This window comes from Argopecten irradians, chromosome 3, assembly GCF_041381155.1.
Source record: "Argopecten irradians isolate NY chromosome 3, Ai_NY, whole genome shotgun sequence".
NCBI classification, from domain to species: domain Eukaryota; kingdom Metazoa; phylum Mollusca; class Bivalvia; order Pectinida; family Pectinidae; genus Argopecten; species Argopecten irradians.
This window is the reverse complement of record NC_091136.1, coordinates 58,953,366-58,974,595: the sequence shown is the minus strand read 5'-3', so window position 1 is coordinate 58,974,595 and position 21,230 is coordinate 58,953,366. Positions and strand designations below refer to the sequence as shown.

General features: G+C 35.3%; 1 protein-coding gene across 2 annotated transcripts; it reads right to left on the bottom strand.

Annotated features, from left to right (window-relative positions):
* Positions 1-1,451: 1,451 nt before the first annotated feature.
* Positions 1,452-16,037, bottom strand: LOC138319229 (ATP-binding cassette sub-family G member 5-like). Of its 2 annotated transcripts, XM_069262220.1 has the most exons (11): positions 15,936-16,037; positions 15,246-15,473; positions 12,765-12,997; positions 12,241-12,373; positions 11,797-12,066; positions 10,869-11,088; positions 9,451-9,650; positions 8,739-8,877; positions 8,366-8,551; positions 2,275-2,396; positions 1,452-2,101 (listed from the first exon to the last, which is right to left on the bottom strand). In XM_069262220.1, exons 3-11 carry the CDS (start codon positions 12,930-12,932, stop codon positions 1,932-1,934), a joined length of 1,608 nt encoding a protein of 535 aa, XP_069118321.1. In that variant the 5' UTR covers positions 12,933-12,997; positions 15,246-15,473; positions 15,936-16,037; the 3' UTR covers positions 1,452-1,931. The 2 variants fall into 2 exon arrangements, with proteins under 2 accessions (XP_069118321.1, XP_069118322.1); XM_069262221.1 differs by lacking the exons at positions 15,246-15,473; positions 15,936-16,037 and adding an exon at positions 14,679-14,727.
* Positions 16,038-21,230: the final 5,193 nt, after the last annotated feature.

Sequence of the window (21,230 nt, the reverse complement as noted above, 5' to 3'; positions counted from 1 at the left end):
ACCTACCTTAATGACAACAGACGACAATATTGGACAGAAATTTATGAAGAAGGCCAAGACGGAATCGTATGTAAAGGCCAAGGCGGAATTTTATGTTGAAGCCAAGATGGAATTGTATGTAGAAGGCCAAGACGGAATTGTTTGTAGAAGGCCAAGACAGAATTGCATGTAAAGGCCAAGACAGAATTATATGTAAGGCCAAGACGGAATTTTATGTAGAAGACCAAGATGGAATTGTATGTAGAAGGCCAAAATGGAATTGTATGTAGAAGAGCCAAGACGAAATTGTTTGTAGACGGCCAAGACAGAATTGTATGTAAAGGCCAAGACAGAATTGTGTGTAAAGGCCAAGACAGAATTGTATGTAAGGCCAATACAGAATTGTATGTAGAAGGCCAAGATGGAATTGTATGTAGAAGGCCAAAATGGAATTGTATGTAGAAGGGCTAAGACGGAATTGTTTGTAGAAGGCCAAGACAGAATTGTATGTAAAGGCCAAGACAGAGTTGTGTGTAAAGGCCAAGACGGAATTTTATGTAGAAGGCCATGATGGAATTGTATGTAGAAGGCCAAGACGGAATTGCATGTAGAAGGCCAAGACAGAATTGTATGTAAAGGTCAAGACGGAATTTTATGAAGAAGGCCAAGATGGAATTGTATGTAAAGGTCAAGACGGAATTGTATGTAAAGGTCAAGACGGAATTGTATGTAAAGGTCAAGACGGAATTTTATGAAGAAGGCCAAGATGGAATTGTATGTAAAGGTCAAGACGGAATTGTATGTAAAGGTCAAGACGGAATTGTATGTAAAGGTCAAGACGGAATTTTATGAAGAAGGCCATGATGGAATTGTATGTAAAGGTCAAGACGGAATTGTATGTAAAGGTCAAGACGGAATTGTATGTAAAGGTCAGAACAGAATTGTATGTAGAAGGCCAAGACGGAATTGCATGTAGAAGGCCAAGACAGAATTGTATGTAAAGGTCAAGACGGAATTTTATGAAGAAGGCCAAGATGGAATTTTATGTAAAGGCCAAGACGGAATTGCATGTAGAAGGCCAAGACAGAATTGTATGTAAAGGTCAAGACGGAATTGTATGTAAAGGTCAAGACGGAATTGTATGTAAAGGTCAAGACGGAATTGTATGTAAAGGTCCAGACAGAAATTTTTGAAGAAGGCCATGATGGAATTGTATGTATAAGGCCAAGACAGAAATGTATGTAAAGGTCAAGACGGAATTGTATGTAAAGGTCAAGACGGAATTGTATGTAGAAGGCCAAGATGGGCTTTATGTAGAAGGACGACAGAATACCAAACTATCCGACTCAGTATTAAATATGTACTAGTTAACAATATTGTTATTTTTCATTGATTGACCCAAAGTGGAGACTCACTACGTTTCGATGCTAATATCAAGATTGAATACAGAATAACACACAGTGACACAAATGCATATATCGAATGATGTCTTTTAATTTCCAACTTGCATGTTGAAAACGGATATAAAACAAATTCTCTATTCATGAAATAAATAACAATGTGAATATTTACAATGCTTAACTGAGATGTGAAATATGATGCAAAATCACAAAATACTGATATCACATACATTTTGATAATTTGTGAATACCATTATATTGATATAGGAATGGTGTCTTGTGGTTCCCGGAGTACTGGGTCAGGAAGACTGAGTTCTAAGGTTTTATGAAACCTGTCTTTACGAAGTTTGATTCTGCTTTTAATTATCGTCCACGTTTTCTTTTAACAATGTAATCATCACAACACAATAACATAGAATATGTAAGACATATTTGTTGTTATATATTGGGTACGTTATCGTTCCTGCTTGCACATCACAAGTATGACCACGAAGTTCCTTATGACTGGCATTGGTGTTGTTACAACTTGTTCCAGCGGATAATCCTATTTATCTAGTGGAGGTTACGTCCGCCTCGGAATACGTACGTCACTATCGCCAGGAGGAGGAAGAATCCAAAAAATCCAGCCAAGATCCCACCGTCACGTGTCACTGTGTTCTGGGCTCCGGGGAAATAAGCGTCCAGGAAATCACTTCCGTTCCGGAATTGGCAAGGGTAAGTAGCTATAAATAGATAGGTTATTACTTAATTCACTTACACAATCACACTACAAACATACGTATTACATGAATATTTACCTTGCATATACAATATATATTCGGTCAAATAAAATGTACAATAAAGCCCTAAATCATTTTAATATAACTGTAATTTTGTGTATTGTAAGTTTACTCACATGAATTAGAACATTCGAACACCAGGTTCTCGAATTCGTTGACGATCACTAACTGTGAGGCGTACTTGTGTACCCCAGCATAACTTAGCCACCTCAATACCTCCAACATGTTATCCATTCGCCTAAGGAAAATAGGGGACATAGCACTAATTAAAGCATAACCAGGAACATTCAAGACGAAACATACTTAAAGATGCTTCACTGCTGACAAATGGTATTTTTGCACTATCAAAAACAGGAAGAGACGATTTAGTATTTTTCTTCTTACAAAAGATTCTTACTTTACACCATTACCACCATTGAAACGTTTGAGCTTCTAATTTTACTTCAAGTTAAAAATATGAAAAATAATTAATCGCATCCCGAAAACAATCCGCGTCACTATATACTATATGGAAGAAAGAACTGATTGCTCATGCACCAAAGGCGAAATAAATTATTTTATCTTATTTTTTGTGTTAATTACACATATATATACATGATCAAACACCAATTATTGTTAAACTGATGAATATCATTAATGCTCTGTCGGCGGTGGAGCATCTTTAACTTATCACAAACAAAGAAACAGAATAATATTTCAAAAGCGACGAAGACATGTGATTTTGTTTAAAACAGGAACTTCATGTATAAGTAAAAAATAATGACATGAAAGTTCAATACAGTATAGCAAATCATATACAGTGCGCCTTCAGTTATGACGCGTATATACCAAGTAGTTATGATGACGTGTACACCATGTGTCATAATGACGCGTAAACTACACATTGTTTGTTATAATGTTACACATTATACCGTATAATGCTGCGTACATATCACACCATTCGTTATGATGTGTACACAATATACCGTATAATGCTGCGTACATATCACACCATTCATTATGATGTATACACAATATACCGTATAATGCTGCGTACATATCACACCATTCATTATGATGTGTACACAATATACTGTATAATGCTGCGTACATATCACACCATTCATTATGATGTATACACAATATACCGTATAATGCTGCGAACATATCACACCATTCATTATGATGTGTACACAATATACTGTATAATGCTGCGTACATATCACACCATTCGTTATGATGTGTACACAATATACCGTATAATGCTGCGTACATATCACACCATTCGTTATGATGTGTACACAATATACCGTATAATGCTGCGTACATATCACACCATTTGTTATGATGTGTACACAGTATACCGTATAATGCTGCGTACATATCACACCATTCATTATGATGTGTACACAATATACCGTATAATGCTGCGTACATATCACACCATTCATTATGATGTGTACACAATATATCGTATAATACCGCGTACATATTCCACTATTTGCTATGATGTGTACACAATATACCGTATACTGCTACGTACATATCACACCATTCATTATGATATGTACACAATATACCGTATAATGCTGCGTACATATCACACCATTCAATATGATGTGTACACAATATACCGTATAATGCTGCGTACATATCACACAATTCAGTATGATGTGTACACAATATACCGTATAATGCTGCGTACATATCAAACCATTCGTTATGATGTGTACACAATATACTGTATAATGCTGCGTACATATCACTCCATTCGTTATGATGTGTACACAATATACCGTATAATGCTGCGTACATATCACACCATTCATTATAATGTGGACACAATATACCGTATAATGCTTCGTACATATCACACCATTCATTATGATGTGTACACAATATACCGTATAATGCTGCGTATATATCACACCATTCGTTATGATGTGTACACAATATACCGTATAATGCTGCGTACATATCACACCATTTGTTATGATGTGTACACAATATACCGTATAATGCTGCGTACATCTCACACCATTCATTATGATGTATACACAATATACCGTATAATGCTGCGTACATATCACACCATTCATTATGATGTGTACACAATATATCGTTTAATGCTGCGTACATATCACATCATTCATTATGATGTGTACACAATATACTGTATAATGCTGCGTACATATCACATCATTCATTATGATGTGTACACAATATACTGTATAATGCTGCGTACATATCACATCATTCATTATGATGTGTACACAATATACCGTATATTACCGCGTACATATTCCACTATTTGCTTTGATGTGTACACAATATACCGTATACTGCTACGTACATATCACTCCATTCATTATGATGTGTACACAATATACCGTATAATGCTGCGTACATATCACACCATTCAATATGATGTGTACACAATATACCGTGTAATGCTGCGTACATATCACACAATTCAGTATGATGTGTACACAATATACCGTATAATGCTGCGTACATATCAAACCATTCGTTATGATGTGTACACAATATACTGTATAATCCTGCGTACATATCACACCATTCGTTGTGATGTGTACACAATATACTGTATAATCCTGCGTACATATCACACCATTCGTTATGATGTGTACACAATATACCGTATAATGCTGCGTACATATCACTCCATTCGTTATGATGTGTACACAATATACCGTATAATGCTGCGTACATATCACACCATTCATTATAATGTGTACACAATATACCGTATAATGCTTCGTACATATCACACCATTCATTATGATGTGTACACAATTTACCGTATAATGCTGCGTATATATCACACCATTCGTTATGATGTGTACACAATATACCGTATAATGCTGCGTACATATCACACCATTCATTATGATGTGTACACAATATACCGTATAATGCTGCGTACATATCACACCATTCATTATGATGTGTACACAATATATCGTATAATGCTGCGTACATATCACATCATTCATTATGATGTGTACACAATATACAGTATAATGCTGCGTACATATCACATCATTCATTATGATGTGTACACAATATACCGTATAATGCTGCGTACATATCACACCATTCGTTATGATGTGAACTCAATATACCGTATAATGCTGCGTACATATCACACCATTCATTATGATTTCTACACAATATACTGTATAATGCTGCGTTCATATCACACCATTCATTATGATGTGTACACAATATACCGTATAATGCTGCGAACATATCACACCATTCATTTTGATGTGAATACAATATACTGTATAATGCTGCGTACATATTACACCATTCGTTATGATGTGTACACAATATACCGTATAATGCTGCGTACATATCACACCATTCATTATGATGTGTACACAATATTTTGTATAATTCTGCGTACATATCACTCTATTCATTATGATGTGTACACAATATTTTGTATAATGCTGCATACATATCACACCATTCATTATGATGTGTACACAATATACGGTATAATGCTGCGTACATATCACACCATTCATAATGATGTGTACACAATATACCGTATAATACCGCGTACATATCACACCATTCGTTATGATTTGAACACAATATATTGTATAATGCTGCGTACATATCACACCATTCATTATGATGTGTACACAATATACCGTATAATGCTGCGTACATATCGCACCATTCATTATAATGGGTACACAATATACTGTATAATGCTGCGTACATATCACATAATTCAATGTGATGTGTACACAATATACAGTATAATGCTGCGTACATATCACACCATTCATTATGATATGTACACAATATACTGTATAATGCTGCGAACATATTACACCATTCGTTATGATGTGTACACAATATACCGTATAATGCTGCGTACATACCACACCATTCCTTATGATTTGTACACAATATGCTGTATAATGCTGCGTACATATCACACCATTCGTTATGATTTGTACACAATATACCGTATAATGCTGCGTACATATCACATCATTCGTTATCATGTGTACACAATATACCGTATAATGCTGCGTACATACCACACCATTCCTTATGATGTGTACACAATATACCGTATAATGCTGCGTACATATCACACCATTCGTTATGATTTGTACACAATATACCGTATAATGCTGCGTACATATCACACCATTCGTTATCATGTGTACACAATATACTGTATAATGCTGCGTACATACCACACCATTCCTTATGATGTGTACACAATATACCGTATAACGCTGCGTACATATCACACCATTCCTTATGATTTGTACACAATATACTGTATAATGCTGCGTACATATTACACCATTCGTTATGATGTGTACACAATATACCATATAATGCTGCGTACATATCACACCATTCGTTATGATGTGTACACAATATACCGTATAAGCTGCGTACATATCACACCATTCGTTATGATGTGTACACAATATACCGTATAATGCTGCGTACATATCACACCATTCGTTATCATGTGTACACAATATACCGTATAATGCTGCGTACATATCACACCATTCATTATGATGTGTACACAATATACCGTATAATGCTGCGTACATATCACACCATTCATTATGATGTGTACACAATATACGGTATAATGCTGCGTACATATCACACCATTCTTAATGATGTGTACACAATATACGGTATAATGCTGCGTACATATCACACCATTCATAATGATGTGTACACAATATACGGTATAATGCTGCGTACATATCACACCATTCGTTATGATGTGTACACAATATACTGTATAATGCTGCGTACATATCACACCATTCGTTATGATGTGTACACAATATACTGTATAATCCTGCGTACATATCACACCATTCGTTATCATGTGTACACAATATACCGTATAATGCTGCGTACATATCACACCATTCGTTATCATGTGTACACAATATACCGTATAATGCTGCGTACATACCACACCATTCCTTATGATGTGTACACAATATACCGTATAATGCTGCGTACATATCACACCATTCCTTATGATTTGTACACAATATACTGTATAATGCTGCGTACATATTACACCATTCGTTATGATGTGTACACAATATACCGTATAATGCTGCGTACATATCACACCATTCATTATGATGTGTAGACAATATACGGTATATTGCTGCGTACATATCACACCATTCATCATGATGTGTACACAATATACGGTATAATGCTGCGTACATATCACACCATTCTTAATGATGTGTACACAATATACGGTATAATGCTGCGTACATATCACACCATTCGTTTTGATGTGTACACAATATATGGTATAATGCTGCGTACATATCACACCATTCGTTATGATGTCTACACAATATACTGTATAATCCTGCGTACATATCACACCATTCGTTATCATGTGTACACAATATACTGTATAATCCTGCGTACATATCACACCATTCGTTATCATGTGTACACAATATACGGTATAATGCTGCGTACATATCACACCATTCATTATGATGTGTACACAATATACCGTATAATGCTGCGTACATATCACACCATTCCTCATGATTTGTACACAATATACCGTATAATGCTGCGTACATATCACACCATTTGTTATGATGTGTACACAATATACGGTATATTGCTGCGTACATATCACACCATTCGTTATAATGTGTACACAATATACCGTATAATGCTACATACATATCACACCATTCATTATGATGTGTACACAATATACGGTATAATGCTGCGTACATATCACACCATTCATAATGATGTGTACACAATATACCGTATAATACCGCGTACATATCACACCATTCGTTATGATGTGTACACAATATACCGTATAATGCTGCGTACATATCACACCATTCATTATGATGTGTACACAATATACCGTATAATGCTGCGTACATATCACACCATTCGTTATGATGTGTACACAATATACCGTATAATGCTGCGTACATATCACACCATTCGTTTTGATGTGTACACAATATATGGTATAATGCTGCGTACATATCACACCATTCATTATGATGTGTACACAATATACCGTATAATGCTGCGTTCATATCACACCATTCATTATGATGTGTACATATTGTACCGTATAATGCTGCGTACATATCACACCATTCATTATGATGTGTACACAATAACCCGTACCTTATGAGGCCAGAGGAGACAAGGTAACCAAATGTCATGATGAGAGTACTTATATTGATCGCAAGACGAGGGTCAAGGAAGAAACCCATAGCACCAATGACTAATATCTCATAAACGAATTGTAGTAAGGTGACAACGGCGTTAAATATGGCGTACTTCACCCAGTCGTTGTACATAGCTGTTATCCTGTAACCGAAAACAAATAGCATTTACCATTGAAATATTGAAAAATTAATACTTAATTAGATTGAAAACTCGATACTTTTATTGTGTCTCAAAGAAAATTTAATATAGTCTAACCATGCCAAAAAAGTAGATAAAAAATTAAATTAACAATGCTAGGACCATAGCTTAATTGAATTTTTGTACTTACCAATAAACAGCGATACCGAAGAAAAAAGTGCTGAAGACGTGGAATGGAATAGCATATAGGGCGTAGGCAATGACGAATGTGGCTGAGGAGTAGAGACCGTCCATGGACTCCCGGTAATACAGATCTCTTAGTGGTGGAACTGTGGAAGGAGAAACCTTGTTACAAGTGTATTTCCAAAATAAAAACTGATGTTTCAACATTGAAAACAGAACATTATTAAATCGCATAAATGTATAAGATTGTGTGTATTAGTGACTCTATATATAGAAAATACGTTGTTAGTATCTGAAAATACAAGGTTTATCAGTCCGGTGAATGTGACGTCACTTTTTAGCTGTTGCATTCACCGGAAGGTTCAAATTGTAGGTCAAGTTAAAAAAAAAGTTTTTTTTTCAAATACGGAACAAATTCACGTGATCGTATTGACGGATAATGCTTTAAAAGTTTACCCGGCAGTATGTGGGGCAGTAGCATGATAAAATGAATATATTGTTCGAAGGTAATCATTGATGAGGATAAGCTCCTCGGTTACAAAATGTCCAATTAGAAAATGAAATATTCCAGTTTCTTCTAAATACTATTATATATTTCTCAGAAGCGAGAATGAAGTGACGTCAAGTGAGTAGCCATAGCGTTGACATTTCTCTTTTGTGCTGTACGTAGTTATAATATTATACGTCGGTATAATAATAGTAGATAATTGTATACATACACAGATAGAAGCCGTTCAACACTCCCAGGTATGACGGGATACTGGTACCCTGATATACCAGACCTATACGGTCCTGTATACTTCGCTGGTCAGTACCCATCTGATTTAAGAAGAGGCAAATGAAGGGTACACAGAAAACGAGAAGGAACATCCGACTGGCATAGATACTCCGGTCCCGTCCGGTGTGGCGAAAACTACGACTGAAACGATAAAATATGAATTTGTCAAGTAACCATTTATTTATTTTTGTTTATCTATAAATAATATTCTATCCATTGGCGATACAACTTATAACATATTTCACTTCTAACACCAACCATCTGTCGAACAAGTCAAAAGTGCTATAAAAACAGCGATAAAATGCATACGACTGGCGTACTTAATAATTCACTAGTGTTAACAATTATTGACAAGACCAGATGAATATCCCGAGATGAGACAATCTAAATGTCTTTTTTTCTGTGTTGACGTCTTTCAAACTTCTAAATAATGTGCACGAAGAGATACACAAGTGTGAAGAACGTAAAAGAGTTGGATCTTGTAAAATGTAAAGATATCATTATACGCTTTAAGCCTTTGCTCCTTACGGATGTTTATTCTGTAGTTACGTCTCAATTTTTTACTCATCATATTAACATTCCTCCAGGATGTCAGAACTATTGACTTTGAGTTGAGAGTATGTCCATGTGAGGAAGGCTCTTGTCTCTTGTGCCGAAACACACCATAAGTTAAAACTGGTAGTTCTGTTCTTGCTTCGTGCTCATCATAAATGAGTGGCACTGTTGGTCAGTATAATGTGGCCCGTGTGGATGTGTTATACAGTGTCTTTGGCAGTGTGCGTTAATGGCACACCACTTCAAAGTCAAAGAGTAACTATTACAAAGAGGCACAACACGACGTTATACTGCATCGCCCATAGCACACAGTCATCAACACATGAGAAAAATGCATATACAGTAGATGAGGCCATCATTTTAAATTACCATAGCTGTTATCAATGTATGTTGCCTGTGATACGCTTCACTATTTTGCATGAAGAGGAAGACGGGGTCATGATGGATTCAGTATATGCGACTACATAGACAACTACTGTTGCATTCGTCGGTGATGTTTTTGTCTCTTTCAGGGGAATTTTCTTGCGATGCAGAAATCAAATCTGTCGCAGGAATATGAATATATTTTCACAGGTAGGGAATCGGGTCATCATGGTAATACGACCATGACAGCTCGATGGTCATTCCTTTTAGCATAAAGTTCACAGACGAGTTTATCAAAATGGTTGTGATAGAACCATCACAGTCTTTATTCTTGCTAAATCTTGTTTTAGCTTTATAATTATACTGGTAATGTTCATGGTGTGGTTTCTGATACTTTATGTTTAACATGAGTAACATAATATAAACAGAGTTAATACGTACCTCAGGAGAGTCTGCATTACACGAAACACGTTAGGTCTGGTTGGTCGATGTACTTCCATTAATCTTTCGTTTTTATGTGACTGCTTCATTATTTTTATGACATCATGCCGAATATTATCAAAGATGAGAGAGTTTCGATAGATCTGGACAAGTTTTTCAATTTTCTGTGATGTCATCACTTCGCGCTGTATAGTTCGGCGGTCGACACTTCCTACATCAACTGAAAGCAACAAAGGAGAAGTATAAAATACACAAATATTTGATAAGTTTACAGAGATATTGACATCAAATGCAACGGAACAAGATGCTTGAGGTAAGCGAACTGACCTATTTATCATTTGTATGTCTTGCTTGGACAGAGAAAAGACGCGTGCCGATATTGTGATGAAATAAGGTTGTATTACCATGCTATCCGGAATCGCTGTCCGCTCTATTTTGTCTGATAGTCTCGCCGTCAAGTAGACGCTTGTAATGTTAAGCTATATGTAAGTTAAGCGTTCTAGGGCCTAGGATTATTGTAAATAGAGGGCGCTAATGTCGTTGCCCGGCAGTATATAAAGCCGCGGTTTCAACGAGAGTTTTTTCTTATTGTTGGACGAGCTGTTGAAGCGAGAACACCTTCTAGTTAGTACAAGGTAAATATAGATGTGCCTGAACAAGGCTTGCCTATATGCGTCAGTTGTTAATAACTTACGGTAGAGTTGAGATCGGAGATTGACGTGCCTGAATAAGGCTTTCCTCCTCCGCGTTAAATAATCTGGAGAGTAGGGATAGATAGAATCACAGCTAGGTCAGCTGTGTATTATTTGTATATATTTGTAATTTGATAGGAACAGTACATAATGTAGACACTGTATAGATCATCAGTTAATTGTGACTGGTACGGACCCGGTAAACGTCACAATATGATATATTTTGGTTGACTTACCATAGTGATCCAGTGGGTTGGCATTTTGTGGACAGGGATAGCCCGCCAGTGTGAAGTGATCCACCAGTTTGTTGCTATCGCCGAAATATACCATTCTTCCGGTACTCATCAGCGCCACCTTGTCCAACAGTCCAAATATATCAGATCGAGGCTGATGGATGGAGAGAATGACAATGGTGCCTCTGTGTGCCAGTTCGGCCAGACTGGTGACCAGGTGGCGGGCGGTGTAGCTATCCAGACCAGTGGTCGGCTCGTCCAACAGCAGGATACCTTCGGAAAAAGAATAAATTCACAATTCTCTAACAAGTGTCCAACACTGTAAATCTAGTAAAATGCTATATTAATCCTGGGACATAGAATAATGATATCATTCTTTGTGATAACAACAAACAAACTTGCTATTTTGTCATTAAAGCCGCATATAGTATGCTTTGTCAACCTTACCTGGATCCCGAAGGAGCTGGATTGCAATAGTCACTCGCCTCTTCTCCCCTCCGGAAAGTCCTCTTTCTATAAGTCCCCCGACTTTAGAGTCCTTCACTGGATTTAGACCCATACGCTGTATTACGGAGTCGACCTATGAACACGTTATTATACTTTTAATTAGTGCTCACTCCTGTTAATCCTTTCAGAAAAACCGGTTAAGGATCACTTTCCCACATTGCATGATTATTCATGTAAGAGAGTTTAGAAAAAGTGTTTATCCTAACATACACATGTCTATCAATAAAGCCTTTCAATGTCAGAAACTAGTTTAGTGTCTAAACCAAATATACTTAGACATATAGACAATTTTGTGCATATTTTTTTTCAATTTGAAATTAATTTTATCCCCCGCCCTACCCCAAACCCCCACCTCCGGTTATCATTTTTCTCTGTGCGTACCAACGCTATTAAGTCCATAAGAGAGAAAACAAAAACAGACATATGCTGTAATAAAAATGTTAGACATATTAAGAGTTATCTACCTTGGCCTTCCTCTCCTTGTCGGTAGTGATACTGGGCAGACGTAGGTGAGCAGCATACATGAGGGTTTCCTTAACTGTCAGCGTGTGTAACAGACGGTCCGTCTGTATGACGTAAGCTGTCGTCTGACGTACGAAGTCCGTCGTACATTCAAACTTATTTACCGTCATTTTCCCTGTAACCTCGTCATCAGTTCGGTGTGCTATAACGTCAAGTAAGGAGGTTTTCCCTGAACCTGTCATACCAAAGTATTGAACAAAGATCTTGCATTACATGTTTCACATTTAGTTAAAAGAAATATCCGAAATTTATATTTCAAAAGAATAACAGAATTGAAGATAGGAATAAAAAGGAACGGCTTGATATTATGTTATGACAATGACACACGTAAGATTTGGACTATTTAATTTGTTTTAACTCGTATTTCAGCAACATAAAATTATCAGAGATGAATCTGGGATTTATGTTATCAATAACCTGTTTAGTCTTTCTATTAAGTTTAGGCGAAATAATGCGGTTGAAAAATATTTACACTACAATGACACAAACATATTGCTATATACAGAACATCCTTTCATAATCCTGTATGAAACAAATTAGATCTAACATATGGCAAGCCAAGTTACTTTTAATCTATTAATCCGATATCGGAATTAAAATTTCCGATATCGGAATAAAATTTCTGATATCGGAAATTAAATGTCTGATATCGGAATTTTTTATATCTAGTATTCTAATTCTGATATAGGAAATCCTAATTCCGTTATTGGAAATTATAATTCCGATATCGGAAATTCTATTATTGATATAAGTGATAAGAAAACAATATCCCATAATTCTGATATGGGAAATTCTATTTCCGATATCAAAATAAAAATTTCCGATACCAGAAATAGAATTTCCGATGTCGACAATAACATTTCTGATATCGGGAAATAACATTCTCTATATCGGAGTAAGAATTTCTCTGATATCGGAAAATAAAATTCCGATATCGGAATTAAAATATCCGATATCGGAATTAAAATTTCCGATATCGGAATTAAATTTCTGATATCGAATATCGGGAATTCTATTTCCAATATCGGAAATCCTAATTCGTTATCGGAAATTCTAATCCTGATATCGGCAATTCTAATTCCGTTATCGGAAATTTTTATTCCGTTATCGGAAATGCTATTTTTGATGTCAGGAATTAGAAAGCAATTTTCCATATCAGAAATTTTAATTCTTATATGGAAAATTCTATTTCCGATATCAGAATTAGAATTTCTGATTGCAGAAATCAAAAGTACTTTCCGATATCAGTAATAGAATTTCCGATATCGGGAAATAGAATTCTCCATATAGGAATAAGAATTCCGATATCGGAAACTCGAAATAAAAAGTAACTTGGCTTGTCATACTAACAACCTTTCCGTGTGAAACATTATAACGGTTACTCAAAAAATCTCGCTTTCCCACAGACAAAAGTCAAATGATAACAGATCTCTTAACATAAACCACTTGACCTTGAATGATACTCATATAAGTAATGTGGTTGTTACCTCTCAGATCTCAATACACAAGGATCGGAGAACACTTTGTTCGTAGTCAATGCAATATGACTGGATGAGTGTGTTGCTAGGTGACTCCAGCAGTGCATTCATTAGCCATAATTTAAAAGTTTCAGGCAATTCTGACAAACAATACGTTTAAATAGGAAGCAAGCCCTGCATATGAGATAACAAATCAGACTCTCCACTTTCCGATGATGACTTTACATCCTTACATAAATAATGCCGTAATAATGACCACTTTAATGACGGGTAACACAAGTGTTGCAAATAAAATTAATCTATAAAATTACCACGTGATATATTCCAATATTTCTCTTGTAAGACGTAACAAGTTGTAATCTGATGTCCTGTTCTTACCTGAACTACCGAGTACGGCTGTCAGTTGTCCACTGTTAAACTGTACAGTGAGGTTGTTCTTACCTGAACTACCGAGTACGGCTGTCAGTTGTCCACTGTTAAACTGTACAGTGAGGTTGTTCTTACCTGAACTACCGAGTACGGCTGTCAGTTGTCTACTGTTAAACTGTACAGTGAGGTTGTTCTTACCTGAACTACCGAGTACGGCTGTCAGTTGTCCACTGTTAAACTGTACAGTGAGGTTGTTCTTACCTGAACTACCGAGTACGGCTGTCAGTTGTCCACTGTTAAACTGTACAGTGAGGTTGTTCTTACCTGAACTACCGAGTACGGCTGTCAGTTGTCCACTGTTAAACTGTACAGTGAGGTTGTTCTTACCTGAACTACCGAGTACGGCTGTCAGTTGTCCACTGTTAAACTGTACAGTGAGGTTGTTCTTACCTGAACTACCGAGTACGGCTGTCAGTTGTCCACTGTTAAACTGTACAGTGAGGTTGTTCTTACCTGAACTACCGAGTACGGCTGTCAGTTGTCCACTGTTAAACTGTACAGTGAGGTTGTTCTTACCTGAACTACCGAGTACGGCTGTCAGTTGTCCACTGTTAAACTGTACAGTGAGGTTATCCAGTACGAGCTTCTTCTCTATAGGCCTGAAGCATGCTCCCTGCCACCATCGCCCTTTACGTTCCCCGACGGTGTAGCTGATGTCCTGGAGGTTCAGAGTGTAAGGACTGTCCCGCCAGTCTAACTCTGTATCACCACTCACAATGGCATTGTATCCGTTAGAGACATCACCTGTAGTAACCGTTGGAATAAGTGTTTATAAAAACTTTCATTAACTAAACTAAAGGTTAAAAGACAGCGACACACTCAAAAACCAGAAACTGCTAGTGTAACTTATTTTTTTCTGCATAACATAGAATTAGAAACATTGTTATAAAATGTAAAAAAAAAAATTACACTGACACAATGTGTTTTTATACAAAATGTAAAAAAAACCCACTGATACGAAGTGTTTTTATACAAAATGTAAAAGCACTGCTACAAAATGTAAATATATTGACAAAAATGAAATGTGGTATTCTAATTTTTTTCTATTGTACATAATTATCATTTGAATAATGTTTGTTTTCAATCCTGATAAGTGAGTACTCTTTTTACCTTTCTTTTTGAATATCAATCGTTTGTGTTCTTGGTCCATACTCTATACCACTGCCACATCACTTGAGGGTTATCATATTAAATAATGTCCCTTACCTGGCCGATAAGTGTTATCTCCCGTCTGGCCCAATGTGGAATTTATATCACCTGCAGATACAGAAAGTACATGTACATAAACCAGAACATCATCAATTATGTCATAACAATGTCAATAGATTTGATCAGGGTCGTATATAACAGATGAAGGCTTACAGCAATGTTTAAAAAAAAACTATATTAAAATATATATATTTCAATAATGCTGATTATGAAAATGCTAACAATTATTTATCATCAATTGATTGGGATGAATAATTTGGTAGAACTAATAACATTGAACTTCTTAATGAAACCTTTTCTGACAAAATTTTGAATTGTATGGATGAACAACGAAATCAGATTGAAAATGAGACAGAGAAATAGACAGCATTCTAAGGCTAAACAATTAAATATCCCATCTTCTTAGGAAAAATATAGACAGCTAAGAAATACTGTTATCACCATAGTTAAAAATGCTAAACATGATTATTTATTGAAATAACAAAATTCTCTTATTGATAAAACTTCTCCTCCTGGTAAATGGTGGAGAATAGCTAAATCCGTCATTAATAATAAAAAGAAAATTATTCAGTTTATCCCTTGGAAATCAACGGTGAATTAAAAATACACCCTATAGACAAGTGCGAGTCTTTTAACTCTTTCTTTACTTCTTTATCTACTACTGATAAAAATTGCAGATGATGTTCCAACTGATAGTCCTCCTTTCCCACACCAATTTTCTAATATAACTATAACTGAGCAAGATGTATGTGACCAGCTCCACAGTATCAATGTCAAAAAACCGCCAGGCCCTGACTCAATTCACCCTAGATTTATCAAAGGTGTATCTGAATCCCTTATCAAACCTTTACATATTAATTTTAATAAATCTATTGAACTTGGTTATATACCCCAAATTTTGAAAAATGCTAATGTAACAGCTATATACAAGGGCAAAGGGGTGAGAAGTGATCCATCCAACTATAGACCCTTATCCGTTACATCAATATTTATTAAGATGTTAGAGAAAATTGTTTTTAAATATCTTTTTAACAATCTATCCATGAATGGAATAATCTCCAAAAATCAATCTGGCTTTCTCCCTAAAGACTCTACTGTTAATCAACTTATTTCAATATATGATACAATTATGAAACAGCTTGATAGAAGAAAAGAAGCAAGATTAGTGTTTTGTGATACCAGTAAAGCATTTGACAGGGTTTGGCATGACGGACTTATATATAAATTGAAAAAATATGGTATAAATGATAATATTTTAAAATGGTTTTCTAATCATTTGATTGATAAGCAACAAAGAGTAATTATTGATGGATATAAATCAATGTGGAAAGCTGTAACAGCCGGAGTACCTCAAGGCTCAGTACTTGGACCATATTTATTTCTCATATATATAAATGATTTGGAAAAACCTTGGAGCTATTTTGAATAATCATGGGCCATGGTCATACCATATAAATTTTATATTTGAAAATACCTACAAAAATAAATGTGTTAAGATCACTTAAGGTTAATCTTGATAGGAAAACATTAGAAATTCTATACAAATCATATATACGCCTTAACCTTGAATATGCAAGTGTTGTATGGAATAATTGCAATCAAACGGAATCCGAACTTTTAGAATTAATCCAACTTGATGCTGCTAGAGTCATCTCTGGTTTACACAGAGGTACTAGTCATGCTGTTATCTATAATGAACTTGGTTGGGACACTCTCAAAAAACGTAGAATTGATCAACAACATATGTTATTTTTTAAATAATTAATTATGAAACTCCCGACTATCTACTTGAACACATTATACCTTTTATTATTGATCATAGTTAAGTGTCTCATGATGTAAGACATCAACGTATATTTCAAACCCCTTGTAGATCTTGCATGTATTTTAAAAGTTTTTATCCCTATATGATGTCTTGGTGGAATAAACCTGACTGTGTCTTCTATGATATGGGTTCAATAAGCGAACTCAAAAGGAGCCTTACCCGTCATGCCATCCCCGTCAATGTTGATGATATATGAACTGATGCTTTTAAGTATGGTGGAACAAGGTATTTTAATATTATCATGTGTCAACTTCGTAATCGAGCAAGTCAGCTAAATTCTGATCCCTATAAAGACCATCTTTCTAATAGTCCATCCTGTATTTGTGGATACTCTATTGAAGATGTTGATCACTTCTTTCTCTTCTTTCTTAGATATGCAGTCCAATGTCAGAGCTTGTTAACTTCTCTGTCTCATTTACAACTTGACATCCAATTAAACCTTCACCTGAATCTAGACCTCAATCTTTCTCAACATTTACATATGAATGTTGACATTCTAACAAAGGGAAGTAATCACCTTAGCCATGAGATAAATTCAAACCTGTGTGCCTGTATCCAAACCTTTATTGAATCATCTGGCAGACTTTGAGCCCACCATAATTATTATATTAACATAATAACTGTCATACCTCTCTTATTTGTAAAACATCAAGTACATGTATAGAAAACATAAATATTCACACAATTTATATACACTGGTATATATACATGTTTGTACATGTATATGATATGAAGACTCCTTCAGTGCTTTAATTTTCACACTGTACAAGTAAGTGAATAGTCATTACATAAGTTCAAGTCACTATAATATTATTATTATTTTTTTATGTGTAAACTTTGATCTATTCATATATAAGTATTAACATGTTTATGACTTCTTATACAAACATAATCTAACTGTTTCATGAAATATGAATAATAAATAGTATTGGACGATTTGGATAATTATTTTTAACTATTTTGTCTGCAGGTATGCATTGGTTACTATATTCTCAAATATATCTATACCATAACTCAAACATTTAATTCTCTAATTTGTATTAAACTATTAATATTACATCTTATTATAATGAATTACCTAGATATAATATTACAAGTTTAATCCTTTGTTTGTACCAAGTTCTTTGACAGGAGTTGATCATAGGTAAACCCTTATAACACTCATATTTTTATATTACATTATGTATAAACTCATTTTCTCCAATGTTATAATTAATTTATATGCATACGTTTTAATATACTCCCTCAGTATGGCTCTTTCTCTGGACATTCCTGACTCAGTGGTAACAGTATGGACTTTATAGTACTGCCCGGTCAGTAGGAATGGCTTGTGTGGGAGTGATATTGAGGGATCCAAATTCAAATTAAATTCAAATCAACTGATTTAAATCAAGGAACTGTATATATTGAACTGATATGATGGGGCGCGTTAGCGCCCCATATTGAATATATTCTTAAAGGAATTGCTCCATACAAGCATGGTTAACATAAAAACGAAATCCAATCCCTATATTTACACTCACACGACTTTTTATTTATATTTTATGCAATAAAATCGTCATTTGAAAGTGACGTAATTATTCAATAAAAGTCGGTCAAAAGTGGGAGGAGCTTACTCAATTGAACAGCGAATGATGACGCTTCACGTAAGGTAGAATTATTCATCCGCGACGACAAAAAAGTTCAATATTTTAGTGTAAAATAAACATGACAAACAAAGTAAATTTCAGAGATAATTTTATTTAATCAGATCAGAACTTTAAATATATATTCAATTTTGCTAAAAGTTAATATATAGCGTAATAACATAAAGAATTTGTACACGGCCACATGTGCGAACTCGGTGACCGTTATTGTGCAGCGAGACGAAGCTGACGCAAGCTTACACACTTTAGTTTGCCGAAGTTGTTAAAACACCGATTTTCAAGTAGCTCAATGTGTTTGAGATGTCGTCTGACTTGACGATATTACATCCTTGGGAGCCATGTGATTATATTATCTACGCTTAGATCCATATCGCCATCGATAGATGAAACAAATTCACTTGTGTTCGATGGATACAATGTATTTGTGGTGACGCGGAACTGTCAACAAGTGGATTATTAGCGGTGCATGTTTTATAATACACATGATTAAATACTCAAAGAACAAAGACAAGAGGATACATTTATAACTGACCTCTATCAGAGGGTCTCACACCCGTCCACCCCAAAGGCTCGATCGTAGGACGAACATAGGCACAGAGGTAATGTTTACATTTGACACCCATCATTTTTAACAAAAATGAAAGCACGTCGCCCCGGTCAGGATATTTTTCCGTTTCTTTATACAATTGTTAATTTAAAAATTGTTTGAATCATATATAAATATAAAACATGTATATATTGTTTACATTTTTCCAAAATTCTATGAAAAACAACAATATACACGTAATGTTGCGTCAAAATGTAAACAAAGCCATGTGTTTCTTTCTTAAAAAAGTAGTCCTTTTACGTTGCACAGAACATTTCCTTACGCAAGTTCAAAGTCCAATGTTACCATGCAGTTATGGTAAACAAAATCGGCTAGTAGATATTTTGAAATGAAAAAAAACCAGCATGAGATACCCGCATCCACTTCCCCCTTCAACTGTTAGTGTATGGTAAAACAAACCGTCTGTGCCGGGGTTAAAATGTGGACGAGTGGCACGACAAATTGACATCTAAAGGGAGGCTTCACCAGTAGGTGTAGGTAAGGTGACATGACTCACCCTTAATATTTCTCAACATATTGTCTTAGGTAAATATTGACAAATCGAAATTGCTTTCCATATTCCTGAATCATAGATTTTGTTAACCTGCAATCCCTAGCATTGAATTTGTAATCTGTTTATTTCAGATGTGTGCATTAGCCGCTCTAATTACCCTTGTTATATTTTAGAAGTGCAAACCAAGTAAAAATAATAGAATGATAAACAAAAATGTATCATATAGATGAGGAAATTGAGATGTGATTGCAAAATATCCTTCCTGCATACAGGTAAAACAAATCAGCAAAATAAACATCAGCAGCAGCATATTTTTGAAAAGAAGGAATTATAATTGAGTTTAAAGTCATGAAAGTGAATGACATGATAAAGACAAGACAAGCCCAGTCGGCTGCGAGCTTGTAAATAGTAACACTGATCCTCAAACAACAAAGTGAACTGACAAAGCCGTGAATTTAACTGTATATTTAAAGCATTGAACTGCATTCAAATGGTAATTATATGAGTATAAATGCCAACAAAACAGTGGCTAGCTCGCCGCTGTCCAGTTCACATTCATACTCAAATAATTGCAAACGTAACGCTGTTTAATGCTTTACATTTACATTTGATAAGAATTTTATAATTAAATCTCAAGCGATTTTGTATCTATAATGGATCAGTCCATTATCGTCAATGACGAAAAGCCATTTGAACAGACATTTCCATAATCGCTGACACG

Coding starts and splice junctions, on each gene's coding strand:
- LOC138319229 (XM_069262220.1), bottom strand. CDS start 12,932: ATGACGGTAAATAAGTTTGAATGTACGACGGACTTCGTACGTCAGACG. Junction 11,089..11,796: donor CAACCCACTGGATCACTATG/GTAAGTCAACCA, acceptor TGTTGCTTTCAG/TTGATGTAGGAAGTGTCGAC. Junction 8,878..9,450: donor GTTGAACGGCTTCTATCTGT/GTATGTATACAA, acceptor CTCCTTCCACAG/TTCCACCACTAAGAGATCTG.